This window comes from Aulonocara stuartgranti (genome assembly GCF_965226115.1).
Source record: "Aulonocara stuartgranti genome assembly, chromosome: 14".
NCBI classification, from domain to species: Eukaryota; Metazoa; Chordata; class Actinopteri; order Cichliformes; family Cichlidae; genus Aulonocara; species Aulonocara stuartgranti.
Window position 1 is genome coordinate 19,716,991 of NC_138950.1, and position 19,892 is coordinate 19,736,882.

General features: G+C 40.4%; 1 protein-coding gene across 3 annotated transcripts; it reads right to left on the reverse strand.

The window, feature by feature from the left end:
- Positions 1–2,390: 2,390 nt before the first annotated feature.
- LOC309687326 (BICD family-like cargo adapter 1) lies at positions 2,391–19,396 on the reverse strand. Of its 3 annotated transcripts, none has more exons than XM_082502198.1 (10): positions 18,921–19,396; positions 17,170–17,385; positions 11,460–11,579; positions 10,525–10,671; positions 9,814–9,996; positions 6,077–6,241; positions 5,307–5,384; positions 4,981–5,093; positions 4,675–4,795; positions 2,391–3,321 (listed from the first exon to the last, which is right to left on the reverse strand). In XM_082502198.1, the coding sequence occupies exons 1-10, from the start codon at positions 19,167–19,169 to the stop codon at positions 3,082–3,084; spliced, it is 1,632 nt and encodes a 543-aa protein (XP_082358324.1). In that variant the 5' UTR covers positions 19,170–19,396; the 3' UTR covers positions 2,391–3,081. The 3 variants fall into 3 exon arrangements, with proteins under 3 accessions (XP_082358324.1, XP_082358326.1, XP_082358325.1); XM_082502200.1 differs by having other exon boundaries at positions 18,896–18,983; XM_082502199.1 differs by lacking the exon at positions 18,921–19,396 and adding an exon at positions 18,078–18,110.
- Between the last annotated feature and the right edge of the window lie 496 nt (positions 19,397–19,892).

Genomic DNA, 19,892 nt, shown 5'->3' on the forward strand with positions numbered 1-19,892 from the left:
TGTATCAGTCCGTCGGCGCCACCGTTCGGTCAGGAGTGATTATTGCGTTGGAGAATTTCTTAATTCACTTAAAATAATAAAATAATATTTTATTTTTTGCCATCTATAAGTTTAAAAAAAATTGAGTCATTATGGCCTTAAAATTGGAATTTCAAGTTTTCTCAATTCCAACTTATTTTCTCAGACATTTGGGTTAGTAAGTTTAAAAAAAAAAAAAAAAAAAAAAAAAAAAAAAAAATATATATATATATATATATATATATATATATATATATATATATATATATATGTGTGTGTGTCTATGTGTGTGTGTCTATGTGTGTGTGTGTGTGTGTGTGTGTGTGTTTTGACGTTTTTTCAGCACTCTGCTGGTGGTAAACGCCTGTTTTCAGTCTATTTATTTCTAAACTTTACATTCTTTCTTTTACACGTTTTGACAGTTTATAAAACCATAGTAAACCTTTCTGATATCTTTTCAGAGCCTGTATTGGTATTGGTTCGATATTAGTGTAATAAGATCGATACTTTGTTTCTGTCCTCTAAATTAAATAATTTTTTTTTTGGGGGGGGCGAAAAAAATGAAAAAATATTGAAAATACATGAAAAGCTGAAAGGTGTGATTTGTTGTGTGAACCAATCATTGTGCTTAACACTGGAAGTCAAGTATTTCAAAATGTTGAGATTATAAGATGAAGTTGTGATTTATGGCTGGCAAAACCCCTGCAGCAGAAAGACGCTTCTACAAAAAAGAGAGGAAACGGGGGACAAGAGGAACCAATTAAACAGGCAAAATGCACAACAAAATATATAAAATCATTGCAAGTGAGGTTCAACACAGCAACAGACATGCAATATAAACACACAAACAGTCACAAGATGCAGAATGACTGCAAAAAGATGTAGACAGAACCGAATGAGATGCAACCTGAACAAAACTACAAACTGAGTCTTTGAGTCTATCTCATTTGTAGAAGTTGTCTTTGTGATTTAACTGACTCTCCCACTTTTTTCCTACTAAATTACTTGATTTGTTTATGACGTCTTATCTCAGAGCTCATTTTACATATTTACGCACAAGTTAATTTCCATGAATTCCCACAGAGCTGCTATCCAAGCAAACCTAACATGAACCTAAATATCCAGTAGTAGTGTAAGTCTTCTACCCACTCTAATAAGACCATTATTACCATTAATCTTGAATGAAGTACGCAGTTGTTATTGCACATGTTTGGTTTTGCTTTATTCTTAGTTCAGGAACCTCAAACACTGATGATAATTTACCCATGTCTCGACATCTGGAAGTTTTCACATTTACAAAACTACATGGCTTTAATAAATCAACACTTCTGAGTAGCAGTGTTAAAGGCAGTGAACATATGCAACTCTGAACACAAATTATAAATATTAAAAAATCTGATAAAACCTCAGTTGACTGATTTAAGGTTGACTTGCAGTTATTTAACATGACTGAGTTAAGTGTAACTACATTTGCTTATTTTTTAGCACCTCAGCTGCAGTCTGTCCAGTGTGTCAGATCCTGTCAGCTATGACACATCTGCCTCCCACTAAAGCCTGAAATGTTTGCTGGCCATCAGCAGAGGGCAGCAGCAGACGTATTGTTAGAAGCCCATTTCAGATTATCAAACCGCTCAAAAAATTAAACACTTTCATGAGAATATTAATCAAGTCAGTTAAACTTCTGGGATATTAATTTGAGCAGTGAAGTAGCGTGGGGGTGGGTTGTTAATCAGTTTCAGTGGCTTTCGTGTTAACGAAATGACCAATATATGCACTAGAGAGGCAACAGTGAGACAACCACTAACACAGGAATGGTTTTACTGGCTAGGTTTGTTGTCTCTGGTAGCATGAAGCAATACCTGGTCCCTCACCTGCTAGTGAGCCCTGTGCTCACTGCCTGGCACTGTGGAGAACAATTAGCATTTGCAATAGAATACCAGAATTGGCAGGTCCATCACCAGTATCCTGTGCTTTTCACAGATGAGAGCAGGTTCACCTTGAGCACATGTGACAGACATGAAAATTGAAGAAACCATGACCGGTTTGGTGGTGGGTCAGTGATTATCTGGGGAGGCACATCCATGGAGGGACACACAGACCTCTATAGGCTAAGCAACAGCACCCTGATTGCCATTAGGTATCAGGATGAAATCCTTGGACATACTGTGAGCTGCTACATTTGACTTCAGCCCTCTGTAGGTTGATCGTTTTCATTTCTTTCAATGTAGCCTCCTTTAATTCCTGACAGATTACCCCATCTCCATATTTGTGTATTGTCTTCAATCTTGCAGCTTTTCCCCTATTAAAGCCAGAATATCTTCAGTAAATAACTTTTATCATGGAGAGTTTTGAAGACAAACAGTGGAGAAAAATGAGACCTGACTGAGTATCATTTAATGTTTTATGAAACTTTCTGTCAGTCCTTCCAGACTTGGTCAGTTTGTACAAAGCAGCTTCAATACTGAACAGTGCTTAACATAAAATAGAGTTTCTGCTGTCCACAGACCATATCAATGTCCAGACAACATGTTTGATTTTTAACTGAAACTATGAGAACAAAATTATAAAAATAACAGATTTCTTCATGTACAAGAAAACGTACAGCGTTTCTCAAACACATTTAGCAACATTGACAATAAAAAAAAAAAACCCAAAAACAAACATAACTTCTTATATCCAACATGATAAGGACAAATTTAGTACAACGAAAAATGTAGTGTTTAATCACTTACTTCATGAGCATCCTTCTCTTTGATGTGTTAAATCTTAAATACTTTCCACTGAGCTGCTTATTCACCATTTTACAAAATAGGGTGCGATATTTACAGTTAAACCTTCAATTGTAATTCTGTAAAAATGTTGTCACAGTCTTCGTTTTCAGAAGCCTCAGCCTCTCAGTGAAATGTGTTTCAGTCTTTGTTTGCAGTGGCTCCTTCTGTCTTCATGGCTTTTTTTCTCCTTCACATGATGTACAAGAAGCCCCACTAGTGAGTTCCCTTTGACCTTTTCTCTTGGTGCATCTGCTCCACAGTAGTCCAGTAGTGTTCTAGCACTTAGTGTTCACTATTTGCTGTACTGCACCCCTTTGCCCCGCCTTAACCAGTCCCTCCACGGGGATTGGTTTTTGTCCTGATCGCAGTCTGAATTCCAGGAGGAGGCCGACGACTGGCGTGACCAAGATGAAGCCGTTCTGCTGGGTCTGCGAAAGAATGACATGCTGTTGTTGGAGGCGGGCTTCTTCTGAGGCTGCTCCAACTGCTGCTGGGACTTGAGCTGCTGGTTGATGAAGATCTGGATGTCATCCTGGGGAAAGGTGGGGAGGAAGAGGAATTGAGCAGCAAGACTTAGGAGCCGGGGCTCAGTCTGGTATCCCATGATTGGCAAAGATAACATGTTAGTACTAGAGTCGTAGTATTAAAGAAGCAAACTAGTTATCATTAAGTCCCACGAGAAAACCAACAAAGTACTGACTCTTTAAAAAACATGGAGCTGCCAGGCAGGAGGAAAAGAGGAAGACCTCAGAAGATTCATTGATGTGGTAAAGCAGCGGCCGATGCGCTGCAGGTTTTAGATATCACCCTGGGTCAACATACCTGAATCAAATGATTAGTTTATTACCAGGCCTCTGAAGAACTTCAAGACATGTTGAGGACATAATTTAGCCATTTAAATCAGCTGTGTTGAATCAAGGATACATCTAAAACCTGCAGGACACCGGCCCTTGAAGCCTGGAGTTTCCCCACCCCTGTGGTAAAGGATGAGATGCAGAGGGGTGGTGTGACAGAGGAGGAAGCTAGGGATAGGGTGAGACGGAGGCAGATGATCTGCTCCCTTTAGGAGTCGCAGCAGCAGCCGGAGGAGGAGGGAAAAGAAAAACTATATTGGTTTAAAGCTATTGATCACAGTCTTGAAATCAAACCATTGGGAGATGGATTGAGACAATGTGCTTCTAGGCATATTTGTTCATAACAGTAAAAAGAGGTTATAAAACACCTTCCTTGTCAGCGTTCAGATTCATTAAATCTATGAAGTTCTGAAGGCAAAACTGGTCCAATAAAGTGACTGGTCAGTGCCTATGACCGGTCACTTTTATTTACTCAAACGGTCTGACTTCCGTTTGAGTAAATAACCTTTTCTTTGCATGCCTTTTGTATTAAATAATCATTTATATTAATCTTACATTACTTTATTTTTTTTATAATTTATATGTTTTTATCTTGTGGTTGCTCAGAAACACAGTATTTAAAGAAGTGAATCAGTGGTTTGCTCTAAATATTATCTGTATTATCTTCATCAGAGCATGAAGGCTCAGACACTGAGGCAGATGGCTCAGCTTGGCATAATTACTCAGCAGCAGAAGGGCTCAGAGACACATGCCGCTCTTATCCCTCCAAACTGTCAGGACATGGAGATTTATGATGGTGCCTGTCTCTGACTTTCTACTCTAGAATCTCAGACCGATACATCAATCTCAAACGCAGGCAGTGCCTCTGAAAATGTGGCCTTCCCATCAGCGATGCAGGTGATTAAACGTAATAAGAATGTGCTGAAGCAGAAGGCCCTGCAAACAGGCTACGAGATGATAGGACAGTGTGACAAAGTGATGCGAGAAAGATCATTAGACTGGAGGTCTACAGAGAAAAGTGAGTGGTTTACCTGCCAGGCCTCCAGCTCCTGTGATAGCTCCAGTTTGCGTTGGATGGCTTCCAGTAACTGGTTGTTGAGAGACATCATATCGTTTTTACTTCTCACCAGCTCTTCTTCCATTCGGTTTTTCCTGCAAAGAAGTCACACAAAGATCTTTAAAGTAAGGATTTTAACATCCATAACAAGTTAAAACTCAGGGCTGAGCCATGCTCGGGAACTAGGAATTAGTGTTTTTCAGTTTTAAAAATATAAAACATGTAATCTGGAAAGCTTGAACTTTCTCACTTGAATTGGATAAATAAACTCATTACTTACTTCGCAATAGCTTCATCTCGGTCTTTGATGGCCTGTTGGACAACTTCAGTTTGATCTTGAACGCTCTGCAGCTTCTGCATCAGTTCAGCATTTTCTTGCTGCAGCTGCACATTCTGCAGGAAGACGATAAGAGCTCTTTAGACCACAGTATAAAATACTACATAATGAATGTTTATCTGCTTGTCAAATGCAATTCTGAGGCACACAAACATCTCTGAATTTAGATACCGCATCAAGATCAGTAGGGTCAGCACTGGTGCAACCTTTTTGTCATACAACTGGTGCTGTCCCTCTTTGACGGACGGGTCTGTTCATCCCTCGGTTACCTGATCTCTCAGCTCCTGTGTCATGCTCAGATTCCCACTCTCGTCACCCGTCGTTTCGACAAAACCCTGATTCAGCTCCTGGGACAGAGGCATTAACAGAGAGATCAGGTGTCAGCGGTGTGTGCATCAAAAGGACTTTCTGTGGCGTTGGCCTACTTGTGGAGGTGCACTCGCGGAGGAAGGGGTGAGGCTGGCCCCTTTAGTTACACTGACAGACTCATGTTACTGCTCTGAATGTAAGATAAATGCCACAAGACACAACTGGACTATTGTAAACGCTCGCGCAAAGCAATCTGTCCTGTGTGAACACCCTGTGGTGCCTCAAACAGCCACTAGGGGGTAGATAGGTTGGACTGCTATAGTATGTGAGCAGGCTGCTTTCTGGATCTATGATTTATGCTTTTCCTGCATCTGCGTCCAACCTCTAGCAAAGAAAAAACAAAGTAAGGAAATAACTCTGCTTTCAGTACAATTGTCTCTCATCGTACAACAGAAAGAGATGCACTGTTGGAGTGTTAAACGTCGCATCTCTCACCTGTAAGTTGTGTGTTTGAAAAGCAATAAATGCGCTCTGCCGTGTTGGTACAGCCCTGCGTTTCTTAGACGTCAGAACTTCAGATTGTTTTGTGTACATTTCTTTATGATTCGAGGACATGACAAAACCTACAGTGTACTATTCCCGTCCTTCTCATGTTTCAAACAACAAGGTCAGCCTTTTGTTCGCATTTCCTCTCCCTGCCCCATTTGCTGTTCGTGTGTGCGCAGCTCACCTGTGGCCTGGATGCCTGTGAAAGAGTTTGAGCCACGCCCTTCAGCCGATGCAACATGGCCTTCAGGTCTTCCTGCTGATCGGCGACTTCTGACTGCTCTGAGCCGTTCAGCTCCTGGGTCAGCGGGAGGAGTAACTGAAGGATGGACCCCATTTCTTGCGTTAACTATGAAAAAAGGAAGAAACGTGTTGATATGTGCTTGCTGTGACTTTCAAAATAGTGTCAGCCGCATTAACACATGAACCAAAATATTAAACGTGCAACAAAAGTTACATAGCTTGGAGGATGCTGCTCGAATTCTGACCTACATTTAGGTCCATAAACTCTTTGCCTTACCACACCATCACAATGGATTTTAAATTAAGCAATCAAGATGTGATTGAAAAGCAGACTTTCAGTTAACTGAATTAACTGCTTAGGAATTACAGACTTTTTCATAAAATCCTTTGCAGGGAAGTCTGGCTGCAAAGGATTTTAATCAGTCGCCTGGAGATCAGGCGACTGACTTGGCCATTGAAGTATATCCCATTTCTTTTCCTTGAGAAACTCTTGGTTGCTTCTACAGTATGCTTTACATTTCACATTCACCCTACTGCTTTGGACCTAACAGCATATTAAAAGGAATTTCTGTGTGTTATACAAGTTATTTCTTCTTCTCTGTTCCTGCGAGCATTCCCCATCTTCTTCTCACATGTCTTGAATGACATCATGTATTTATACGACTGGAGGAGTCAGCATTACCTCATGGGCATATTTAACTTACCTGAGTCATGTGTATCACGTGACAGTGCTTATCTGATCATAACAAAAATAACTAAACAGGAACAGTTTCAGGTGATAAACAGTCACAGTTGTTTGCATAAGTTTTAACACCCCTGACTCTGAGAAAGTTCTATATTTAAGAGACAATAAAATCAGCCTGAGTAAAAAAATGCTTAAAAATTGAACAGTAATTGTGGCTGCCACAAAAATAATGAGCTTTATGTTTTAGTGAGGTATTGCCATCATATACCCCACATGTGACAACAATGTGGAAAGTCTCCGACAATGTGGTAATGACAAACAGGAAATGTGACTCACGAGTGCAGCAACACATTACTTTTTCCTGCTGCAACACAACAATAACAGCAGACACACGGACGGTGAGAAGACGTTTTCTGCTCTCTCCCAGACACAACTCCAACACGTGACTTCTGCACAAGTCCTCATCCAGGACTTCACTCTGTACAATCAGGAGCTTCACGCCTTGGTGACAGTGTGACAGCAAACACGCTGTCACACTGTCACCAAGAACTCGCACAACATGTTCCTGCATGGCGTCCCTCTCTGTAGAGAGAGCTACCGTGCTTTTGCTACAACATTTTCAAACGCTTTCCAAAATTCAGAGTATAAATGATGTATCTCTGGTGCTATAAATGTGCGATCTCATTCTCAAGAAAGACAACTTGATCATTTCATTTCCAGTCATCACAGGAACACAGTTTCCCCTCAAAACGCACGTGACCTGTGAATCATTGCAGGCCCACTGCAGCAAAAGCCAACCACAGTATGGAGATAGTGTGCAGCTGTTCCTACACAGAGCTGTTTGCATGTTTTTCCAATTTTGTCTTGCAGTGACTCGACAGCATTCACATTAGTGCTATAAGAGGAATTTTACTTTTTTTCCTAGTACTTTTTTGTGTGTTTGTGCTTTACAGTACGTATAATTTTAGATCATAACACTGATACAGGATAACACATCACAATGTTGCAAAAAATCAACGTTGAAGAAAAGTCATGCTTATTGCACCTAGAGATACTAAAATACCAACAATACAAATACAGAAAAATAAATGATAAATTATTCTTACTGCTTCGGGGGCACAAATTCGTAAACTTGAGAACAGTTTGGGACTGCAGTTTCTACCAATCATCATTCAAACAGGAGAAATTTAAGACGTTAACTCTTCAAAGCTGTGGACTGACAGATAATCGGTGCTCAAATAAGTATTAAAGGAGCAGGATTGTTTATGTGAGGCTAACACAGACAGTAAAATTGTCTCTCTCTTAGTTTTAAGATCACCTGCACTTGATTACAATGATGTTGTGCATCTACATGCGCCCCCCTGCATTCCTTTCTCCCTCATCACTCTGTCTTCTAAGTGGAGTGATGTTTATGTATAAGGTCACGAGTAGAGCAGGGCGATATGGCCAAAAATATTTATCACGATATATATTTGAAAATTTGCGATAACGATATAACCGACGATATAATTGATGCGAGACAAAATACAACTCCACAACATTACTAGCGCAAAAAGACAACCTTCCATTTATTTTCACTTAAACAAGAAGCTGGTTTTTATGTACATTAAAGCTTTATAAAAATGTAACAGTGCAAATGCAAATTCCTTGCTGAAAGTTTAACCAAAAGGCATTTCCAGTAGAAATGGGCTGACATATCCTGAGCATAACCATGTATAATATCCACTGAAGTTAAAAAGAGGTGCTTTGCAACATTAAACTGCAGTGTGCAGTACGTATTTTTCGCACCATAAGGTGCACGGGATTATAAGGCACATTAAGCGAAACAAAGCAGTCAGATAAATCAAACTTTATTAAACTCATTCTTCTTGCTTCCTCCACTTCTGTACCATTGATTCATTAATGTTGAATTCTCTGGCAGCTGCTCTATTCCCATGTTGTTGCAGTATATTAATGACTAACCTCGTATTGTGGATGGATTATCTCAGTTGTTCTCCTGACTGAAGTTTGGTCCGTTTACAGCATCCTGCCATGCGATTGCATTTGTCTCTAACCATGAAGAACCTTCACGTTAGCTTCACTGTTTATGTTATGCTAACATAGCTGTGTCGCTAGCGATCACGTAGCACATCATTATATACCAGCTAGCCCAACTTCAGTAACCCTACAAACGTCACTGCTGTTTAGTTTCCTGTCTTCATTTATGTTGGAAGTGATAGCAGAGCTGTAAGTTTGATTTTTTTCAGAAATCTCTCCGTCAGAACATGCAATATCATGCTTAGGTAACTAGCGAAACTAGCGAGTTAACTTCCGCTAGCTTCCTGCTAACTTCTAACTCCGTTAAATGTAATAACTTTTGTTTTCATGGATGCCTGGAAGTTAAACTTTATAGTTACACCTGGTAAAGCAGCAATGCTGATCGTTTTATTAAAGATGAAAGAATTTAGACAGTTTTTAACTCTAAGTGATGCTGCAGTGTTGTTTGACCTGAAGCATACGGAGTTTAGGACCCAGATTACTCCCAGATTTAAGAGCATCTTAGTCCGACAAATACGACAATAACAACGGCCGCTTGCATGTTCTGCAAAAAAATGTGCTTTGTCGTGTATCTGACGGACAAACACCAAACCAGTTCCACATCACTGAAGTTGCACCATTTTTACAAACCAATTCTGGTTCATCTGTTTCACTCAACAATCGGCCATGTGCGTATGAAAACAAAGGCACTGCGCATGCGCGTTTTACTCCCATTCTATCGCGATATTTCATTTTCCTATCGTTGCCTAACATTATACCGGTATTACCGTGAACGGTATAATATGGCCCAGCCCTAGTCACGAGACATCTTACCATTAGCTTTACTCTTATTCACAGTGAACTTTATATTTTTAAATTAAATTGAAATGAAATACTTCAATCAGCCACATGAGGCATGTTTTGGATGTTTTTTTTATAAAACAATATGCTTTGACTGTATTAATCAGTAAACCTACCTCTTCTTTGCTGACTCCGAGGCCTGTTATCTCCAGGCTACTTTCCAGCTCAGACAGCAGGGAAGTGTCGCCGTAGCTCCTGGCTTCCTGCAGGGACACCTCCTCCTGAAGCTCCTCCACCTGGGCCTGCAGCTGCTGTGAATGACCCCGTGCAGCCTCCACCTCTTGCCGCGCCTCGGCAAGCTGAAAAGCACAGAGAGCGAGAGGCACATGCACACATGAACGAAAACAGAAATGTGACAAGGATAACACGTCCGACAGATGAAGAAGCTACGATAAAAATCACATTATGAATCCTGCTAGATTACACAGATCCCTGCTTTTAGCCTAAGAGTCAAATGAGCTCTGGAAGGAGCTGTAATAGGAGACTCGTGTAAGCAGACTGTACCAACAAGAGAAAGAAATCCTGACATGCCAGATTCCAGCCTAAAGCCAAACATGAAACTAAACGAACACGAGTGGAATCCAGAGTTGCGGGTGAGAGATACAGTGACGGGAGTGAGGTGATTGTTTAGCGGTACTTTCCGCAATCCCACCGAAACCCAGGCTGGCAGAGAGGGAGCAGAAAATCTTTGTCATTGTGGTTCTTTTAGTCACGCACTAACCACTTGATGCGGTTTTGCTGCCACAATGAGCTCTAATCAGATTGCTTATGTACTATGGAGCTCGAATGACAGTCTTGCCTGCGCTGTACTGTATTCATGTTTGTACCTGCTGGCTGTGCTGCTCGTTGACTTGGTCGTGCAGAGCCAAGCGTGCGTCCAAAGAGGCCAAACTCGCCCTCAGTTCTTCGTTTTCTTGACAAACGCTCTCCAATCGTTGCTCCAGCACCTGTTCCTTCTGTGAGAGACGCAACACCTGGAAAAACAAGCAGAAATACAGATAACAAAGTTATTTCTTCCCCTCAGGGAGGAAAATTCTCACTAACTCACACCACTCCCTTGCATCGCAACAAAACAATCCACTAACAGGAGGAATGAAGCTGATATTTGAACCTTCCTACTTTTACTTGGAAGGCTATCCGTTTTCTCATTTTCGGAAATGAACAATTTATCGAGAAAAGGATGATTTACCGAGAATCTGTCTGACTGTATTTATCCTATTCAGGAGTACATCCAAAAAAGAAGGTGAACTTGCTCGTCACAATTTCAAAAGTCATTTCAAAACAGATATTCCTTTTTAAAAACCTTTAATCAAACCATTATTACAAAATAAAGTGTTGTTTTAGTACTTTTTTTCCCCAGTTTCTGCTGCTGGTTGTCCAGGACTTTCATTATTCTTCTGTTTTATGTAACCACCACATCCATTGCATGAAATAAAACGCATTATGTATTAGAAAAGATCACTTTTTAGACAGACTGTTTATTTGCCATTTTACTTTGCTTAAAACATTACTTAGAAGACGTTATTTTAAGAACCATGTAGGTCTAAACATGACCAGCAGGTATGGGCCAGACATGAAGAGATAGAAGTTCATTTATGACTCGCTTCACTGATGCCAAGTAATTATTAGAAAGGCATTTGAGAAAAAAATTGATACAAAAATATGATATGCTACAAGAAGAAGACCATATTTTAGCATAAATATGAAGCTACACCTCTGTAAAGTCACAGTAACGGCCGCACGTGTGCATTAGAGTACTTGCCTGCTCTCTCATGGCACTCATCAGCTCCTCGTCCTGCTGCCTGTTGTGACTTCCTTTTTGTTGCAGCTCCTGTTTCAGAGCCTGCAGCTCAGTGGACATGGCTCTCTCCACCTCCATCGCCTACACGTGCACAGAAGAAAGAGAACACGAACGCAGGAGAGTCACAAAGGGAGCAAATGAAATGAGAAATATGGAGAGGGTTAAAAAGATCTCAGCCAGAGACTGGCGTCACACACGCGTATCAGTTAAAGTGAAAATCCAAAATGAAGCCTGCCTGTAGCCTGAGCTTTAAGAAAATAAAAGTCTTGGCTAAAGCTGAGATGAGAAGAAGCTGGGGATTAGTTGACTAAATTTAAATGTGGTTGGTTATTGGTTTTCCTGATAGCCTGCAGTGCTTCCAAAACCTGGGGCAAAAACAGGTGATTCATTCATTTTCCCCCATTTTCAACTTTAACCATAAAACACTGAATATTGGAAAACTTGAAAGCTGATTCAAACACAAAAGATTGGGCAACATTAAAAATTTGGGAAGCTGCTGTGCCTACAGGCCCTGTGAAAGGCCCCCCCTTCTGCCCTCCCTTGTCCTGGACTGGGACCCTCATTTCCCCTTACTCAGCAGTTCGGCGGGGCCCTGTCAGGTCCAATCAATGCCACATAATACAAAATGAAAGGCCGGCCTCTACGGCAGATGGAGCAGAGGGCATCTTGATCTTGGTGGTGACATCATCATGCCACATTAAACAACAATGGTGAACTCGGACATCACCAGAGTAAAAGCTGGAGGGAAGAGCTTGAAAGTATGGAGGACGTGAGGCAGGTTTGTGGGACATAAGTAGAGGGAAGCGTGTGTCTGTGTGAGTGAATAAAGGATAAAAACAAAAAGCAAGCAGACACAGTGAGAAGAGAAGAAGTCTGGGTTTAAAAATGAACATTTCAGTATGGGCCTCTTTCTACAATAGAGGCACCGACTCACTGAGAGCCACCAAAACGAGGAGGGGACGGAGGACACTCCACCCCCCACCCCCTCCACGCCTTCATGAGTCCACACGCTGAAGTATCCAACAGCTGGCTTCCACAGCTATAACTAAGCCCCTTGGGGGGCACAGAGAAAAGATGGCTTTCCCCTGGGATAAAGGAACGTTGGTGCAACATCAAAGAACAAAATGAAAGATTTATATCTCTCTGTAATGTATATTGTGTTTTCCTTTTTTGTCTGTGAGCTTGGTGATGCTGACCGAGGTTACGGGGGCTTGTCTTAAACAATGTACACAGTGAGGGATTTGTCACAGCTGCCCAATAAAATGCTACCGGTGTGAGTGATATGTGACCCTGAGTAGGAAGCAGGAAGTGAAAAAGGTAATGTGATCTGCATCGGTTAACCTGACAGAAAACAAGATATCAACAGAGTGACCAAAAAAGTAGAAACACCTGTCTGCAATGGTCTTAACTCTTTTTGTATACAAGTTATTCAATATTCTGTATGTATGCACACACAGTACGTTTGAGTTATATCTAAAAGGTTATATTATATTGAAACTTAAGTGAAACCAAACAATAAAAACTAAAAGTGAAATGAACAGAAACCCCCTTATTAAATAATAATATGTTAAAAAGTGTATATCCATAACAACTATATAAATACACAAACACTTATTCCTGGCATCAGTAAGTCATCCTATTTGCCTTGGGCTATTACCAGTCATGAGGCAAATAAATCCCACAACCAGTACAATCTGGTTGTGTACAATCTGTCTATTATTGGCCAGTGTCAGCTCATAATACCCCCAGCAGTAAGTCAGGTCTACCTGAAATAAGCTCATAGCAAAGTCCTAAACTTACCGAGTTTTGTTGTTTGTTTTTTAAAAACAATTGAAACGAATGAAACGCATGAAAACATGCAGGAAACTATCAGCATTTCCAGCTCATCATCCAGTAATCATACTCCCATTCCAGTCTGGTATTTCTTATCCAGTAGATGTGTTTATATTCAGTTTTCTAATGCACTAAAAATGTTGCACAAGACTTCAGCCAAAATCAGCAAAATACTAAAATGTTTTTACTTTCACTATATGCAATTATCTCATTTCCTTACAGTCATACTTAATGTTTTTCTTCAGACGGTAAACTGTGGTTTTCCTTGTATGAGACTGCCAGGAAACTCCAGTGACAAATTAACAAACGAACATAGAGAGTGATTCATGTTTGACCAAAGTCTTTTCAGCCTGGTTTACAGTTGCAGCGATGGTTTGTAAGAAAACACCCTGACATCAGTCACCTCTCCCTGAGATTTTCAACACTTTGCTTCTGCTCCGGAGCTCCTGTTTTAACAGTCTGCACTGTGTGACAATTTGGCACGCATCAGTATTGTTTTTAATGCAGCTGCTTCCTCATGTGCACCAGGACAGAAGTTCACAGCAAATCTTTTCATGTTGTTGGAAAATTATTTTTCTCTCTGGTTTCAGTTTATATCCTCCTCCAGATTCCTGTCATGGTCTACTTACGGTTTCATAATTAGCAGATTATGTTTTCATCTGTGAGAAACTTTCGCTTCATCTTACCATTTATCTGTTATGGTTAGTGAAGCACCTAAACTGGTTATCCAGGTATTAGCTTTTAGTCCATAACTCGCTTTTTGATGGCTGCTAGCCATACAGCTAATGATTTTAACTATTTATATACATTTTAAGGTTTTATCTAACATTTTGGAAAATCGTTTTTTCATCACATTTTCATTTTCTGAGAGCTGATAACTCCATTTGCAACTGTTTATCTATATTTTAACGTTTTAGCTGGTTTTAACGGAAGGTTTTTAGCTTGTACTTTCAGCTAGAATTTTATTAATGAATGCATCTGTCTTTTAAACATAATTTAATTTTTAACTGTTTATAAGGAGTTTTAGCTAAGAGTTTATATTTTTTTATCTATATTTTTCAATGACTACCAGCAACATGGCTAACAATTTTAATTCTTTATACTTTAAGCTAATAATTAATTAAAAAAAAACAAAAACTACATTCCTGACTAATCAGTTAACTGTTTATCCACACTTTTAGCTACCCACTTCAAATGCTTACCCATGCTTTTGATAACAATTTTATTTATCTATACTTTGAGAAATGCTGGCCACATGGCAAACAATTTTTAACTTCGACATTTTTTCATTTTTAGCTAACAATTTAATTCATTTCAGGGGCTTTTTAGCTTATAGTTCCATACAAAAATTATACATATACATTTCTTTCTCTACACTCCTAAGTTACCATTTTAAATGTTTATCTACAATTAGAACAAACCATTTTAATTGTATAAATATGCTTTTGATTAACAACTTAATTAATTTACCTTAACTTTCAGCTAAGTTGGCCACTGGTTGACCACCAGTCATTAGGGAAAAATGAGTATTCCCCAATCAGTTGCAAGTGGTTGCTAGAAGTTAATGGCTGTCAACTGCCCCAGGTCACACAGGTCTCCTGACCAATTAGTGAACCTCTGGCAAGCACCTGTCACTAGACAAACATGTTTTCCCCAGTTGGTTGGCAAAAAGCCTCCTTGTGATTACTTTGATTGTTAGCATATTGCTGTGGAAATTTGGATAGAAGTGACGGACTTGTCTACAAACAGTTGCCAGCTATGTCAGTTACACTGACACTGAAAAGCGCTTTTTGTAACATGTTGGCTGCAGTACCGCAACTTCTACTTTGAATGTGAATCTCCTCCATTTCTGGTTTACATCACACTTTTTCAGGTTATACAAACACTTGGCTAGTTAACAAGTACTTGGAGACCAGCATAAAAACAAAAAATAAAAACGACAGGCACTTGCGTTAATCTGCTAGCAAACAAAGCCCTTACTGAGAGGTTCTGGTGCAACACTTGCTTTGCAACAGTTTTACCCAGTGAGAACCGAGAATCTCCAAGAACCACTTTCAACCAGTCAGGGAATACATATTTTCCCTAGTGGTGGTTGTAAACCCCCCCCAAAATTTCTTATGACTTTATAACATTTACTATCTATTTCTACTCAATGTTAATGGTTAACTTCTCTTCTCAAACCAGCTCAGGTCCATTCGGCTTTTAAATTAAAATGTAATTTCTGTTTTTTGAAGATTAGTTCAGCTTTGATTTATTGATTAATTTAATGCAATTCTGTCTATTACACATTAAGTATATAAACTGAAAACAGCAGCTACAATTGATTAGCTCATTGACATATTCAAGTTTCCTAAGTATCCTTGAGTTTTGTTGTTTGTTTGTTTTTTAAGTTAAAAGAAGAAACCTACTGTATAGCTTACTGAAGCCTGAACATGACGCCATGAATAAACCGAGCTCTTCCAGTCAAAACCGTGAGAAACAAAAACTCAATGAATTACAGCACGACTCACCCCACCACACAGCTGTCCGACAGAAGCAGCAGTATCTTTCACCACATCAGGCAAAGACTTGTCAGACATGGAGCGTCTTAAGATTCAGTCTCTTCTCTCAGCTTCACAACTACACAGACCAGAGTTACATTTGGCTAACACTGGGCAGCCCAATAAAGTATTTCCTCCACCTCCCTCTCCCCTAAAACAGCTCAAACAGAGAGATACAAGCTTTTATCTAAATTGGCATTTTCCTGAACTTCTAGGGAGTCTGATTTCCACACACCAAGTCCTTCAGTATAGCCACAGAGGGGGAAGGAAGCTCACAGTTCCTTATTTCGTGGACCTTGACTCCTTACAAGCTCGTGTCTGCTGTTCATTCTGCGTGAGCAGAGGTTTGTCGTGTGGAACGCAGCACGTCACAACAGCAACGCTGAGAAAAACAATCCTCACTTTCTCAGCCTGGAAAAATACTCAAGTTTGCTCCAGCTGTGTGATCCAGTCAGCTCCACTGATAAGAAGCTGTCACCAGCCTGCTTTGTGTACAGTGTACTGCATTTCTGATCAGATACTTATGATCATAAATAATTTACTTCAACACTCATGAACTCCTGAAGACGTGAGTCAGCGGCATGTTGTCAGCGTCCTTATGATGTCAAGCTAGTTAAAGGTTAACTTTGTGTTACTGAATAAACCAACGTAACAGATTATAATGTTCTGATAAAAGCTTCTATAATATGTCTAATAGATTATCTAGGACATTTTTCTATTACATTTCACAGGTACAATGACATAAAAAAGTGGCTAAAATAATTATACGGCAATGAGTTTAATTCATTTGCCTGAACTAGAATTTGAATAAAGCTTCTTCCAGGTATTTTCCAAGCTTCCCTCCCTCTCAGATTTAAAATTAAGTCATGCTTGAAGTTTCCCTCCCCCTCTTGTTTACATGTCGTTTCCCTCCTGCTCTGCACTTGACATTGCTGATTTGCCTGAGGGAAACTGCTCAGGTTTTGATATGCAGCTCCCAGCTGACTCTAGCTCTATCGCTCTCTTTCTCATTTATCAAAACACTTATTTGTAGTAGAAGTATTTTAGCTGTGACCTTGCTATGAGCCTTCAAATATCCTCAGAGTGTGGCATTGCTTTAGATCAAATACAGTCAGGCTGATACCGGAGTAGTTCACACGGGAACACCGAGTTTCAGTGGGTGGATTGAGTAACTTTCTAGTTTTACTCAGACGGCCTGAAGCTTTGAATCTACTGCCGGTGTTTGTTTCACTGAGGCTCGGTTACTTTTTGAGCAAAGATGAAAAACATGAATCTACCCATCCAGGTGTCGGACTCACAGCTTTGAGCTCCTCCTGGAGCCGCTGAGTGTTCTCGTTGTGCTCCAGCTGAGTTCGACTCTTGTCCCTCTCAGCCTCGCTGAGCGCCCGGGTAAGCTGCTCCACCTGGGCGCTCAGCTCCCTCGCATCCCGCTCCAGGTCTCCCATCTGGCTCTCCCACTGGGACTGGTGGCGCTCCAGCTTCAGTCGCACCTCATGTTTTCCCTGCTCCAGCTCCTATCGGAGGTGGAAAAGATAAATGCCTTAACAGGTGATCTTTAGGGTGGGTGTAGCAAAACAAAGATTTTAAAATATAAAGCAGTAAATACAGTTCAGTTGTCTAGCTACGACTGCAGCAAATGAAGCTGTTTGGCATCATGAGAGTGTTGTTGGAAGGCATTTGAGTGAGCACAAGCACCTGTCAACCTCATTTAGTGCTCTGACGGATAACAGGAAATGTCCAACAGCTGTAATTTGAATCCGTAACAATAGGGTAGCTGATATCATTAAAGCTAGAACAGGAAAACATCCACTCTGCTTTCATCCATTCCTTTGGAGCTTAAAAGATCAGTCAGTTTGTCAGTCAACAGAAAAGTCATCCAAGCATTAACTTGCCATGACACCTGATTGATCCAGCACTATTTTAGCTCAATGGGTTGTGCAGGTGACCCATAAGGTGTAAGGTAAATAAAGAGGACTGGGTCTGAATCTTCCCCTGTTCTCTGTCTTTCAAACTTTCCTGCCTTCTCTCAACTTTCTTAAGACAATAAGGGCTAAAAATCCCCCCACTCAAGAAAATGACTGTTCCAGACATTTACCACACCTCTCTGGCAAATTCAATCAGAAAAGTTCACGCAGCACGTTTACATCAATTTAGACACTAGCGCACCATTGTCTTGTCCTTGGTGTGATTTAAGTGACTGCCATACCTGACTTGATGCGAGCATCTGATAGAGACATCAGCATCACCCGGGGAAAGCAATGAGGTCATTATTTTCATATCACAGCCTCTCAACATGATTTGGTGCTGGTGTAGTCGACTGAGACAAACACATGGATGCCACCGGTTCGCTTTTATTACTACACTTTCTGTCTGACTGCTGAGATCTCGTGAGGAGTTGAAGTGTCTCACAAGTATGCAGCAAGACTACCTAGAAGGAATTTCAGTACTGACAGGTCTGCTAAGATAGAAATAGTTTTACAGTCGCTGGGAGAACACAAAAGATCGCTTCAGAGAGAGTTAGTAAAATTTAGCAACGCACTAGCATTTCTGCCTGTTTACATTATAGTTTCTTTATACAGTTACAGCTTATTTAACGTTGAATATATTGCATTCATTATTTTGTAAACCAACCAGTTTAGTAGGAACACCTTAGCAGTGCCTTTTTTATGCTGCTTTTTCCATTTACAATTGTAAATGTCTTTTCATGGGATGGCCAAAATATTGAGAACACGTTAATAGTGCGGTCGGAGGTCCCAATAAATGACTCAGGTGACTCAATGTCATTAATGTTGAATATTTAAGTTGGTCACCTTAACTTAAATAAATAGAGCTAGAAAGATTTTTACGCGTTTTCGTGCGTAAAGCTGGGAGAGAAACAACAGCATACAATCTTTGGACATCGGGAAAACTTCTTACCCGCCCACTTCAAACAGCAACAACCATGACGTAATTCTAAACACTTCAACCCGAACATTTCACAGAATGTTTTAGATTATTACAAAACCTACTAGATTATTAGTTCACCTGTAGGGAATCGGATTCTCCTTACCTCCAGCTTCTCTGCGTATTGCTCATGAAGTTTTTCGCTCTTCTCCTTAAGCTGGCGGTTTTCTAGGAGCAATGCGTTTCCCAGCTGGGCTGCCAAAATAACCTCTTCCTCCTTTTGTTTTAAAGCAGCCAGAAGTTCACTGGGGTCCTGATAATCTGTCATTTCCTCCGCTCCATAGTGGAAAAAGAAATCCTCCTCTAGGTCCATTATTTCCTTGGACTTGAAGCTCCAATCATCGAGTCGATCCATAGCTAATCCAATAACACCTTATTATAGCTTCTTATATAAAGAAAACACGCGGGAACGGTGCCATAAACGCGCATCTGTGGATGCCCACTCATGACACCTGCGTGTAGCTGCTGAGTCGAGCAGAGTGTAAATGTAAGTGAAGTCGAACCGAAGGTTGGAGCTGTCTGGTGAAAGCAGGCTGCTCCCTCCCTCTGTCACCCGCAGATGGCGGTTTGTCTCCGTGGGGTGTTGGTTTCAGTCACCTGAGCAACTGTCACCACCCAGCTCGGCAACCACATCGATACCTGCCCTGCCGCAGGGCTCAGAGTGTGGAAAATGGAAAATGGAAAGACACACAAGCACCTGCATGGTGCTGTGAAACAGTGGGAACTGTTTTTCTTGATGTTTTACCGGACTGCAGCATATTGTTTATTATAATCATTCACTGTGGAGGACATTAGTCAAACAACAGATGACGTCCCATTGCAGCATCACGAAATGCACACATGTGATACCAGTAAACTTCAAAAACCAGTGTTTCTGCTTTTTTTAAAAATATGTTTTCATACTTTGATAAAAGTATTTATTATTCTTAATTTGATGTAATTTGATGGTACTTACAGGCCGTTTTAAATGTAATTTATTTGTTATGGTTTCATTTCATTCAATTTGGGTTTTTTATTATTATCAGTTTATCACTTTTGAAGCACTTTGAACTGGAATAAAGCGTTAAATTGTAAATAG

Coding starts and splice junctions, on each gene's coding strand:
- LOC309687326 (XM_082502198.1), bottom strand. CDS start 19,169: ATGGATCGACTCGATGATTGGAGCTTCAAGTCCAAGGAAATAATGGAC. Junction 17,386..18,920: donor AATACGCAGAGAAGCTGGAG/GTAAGGAGAATC, acceptor CACCTCCGATAG/GAGCTGGAGCAGGGAAAACA. Junction 4,796..4,980: donor CGAGATGAAGCTATTGCGAA/GTAAGTAATGAG, acceptor ACTTCTTTGCAG/GAAAAACCGAATGGAAGAAG.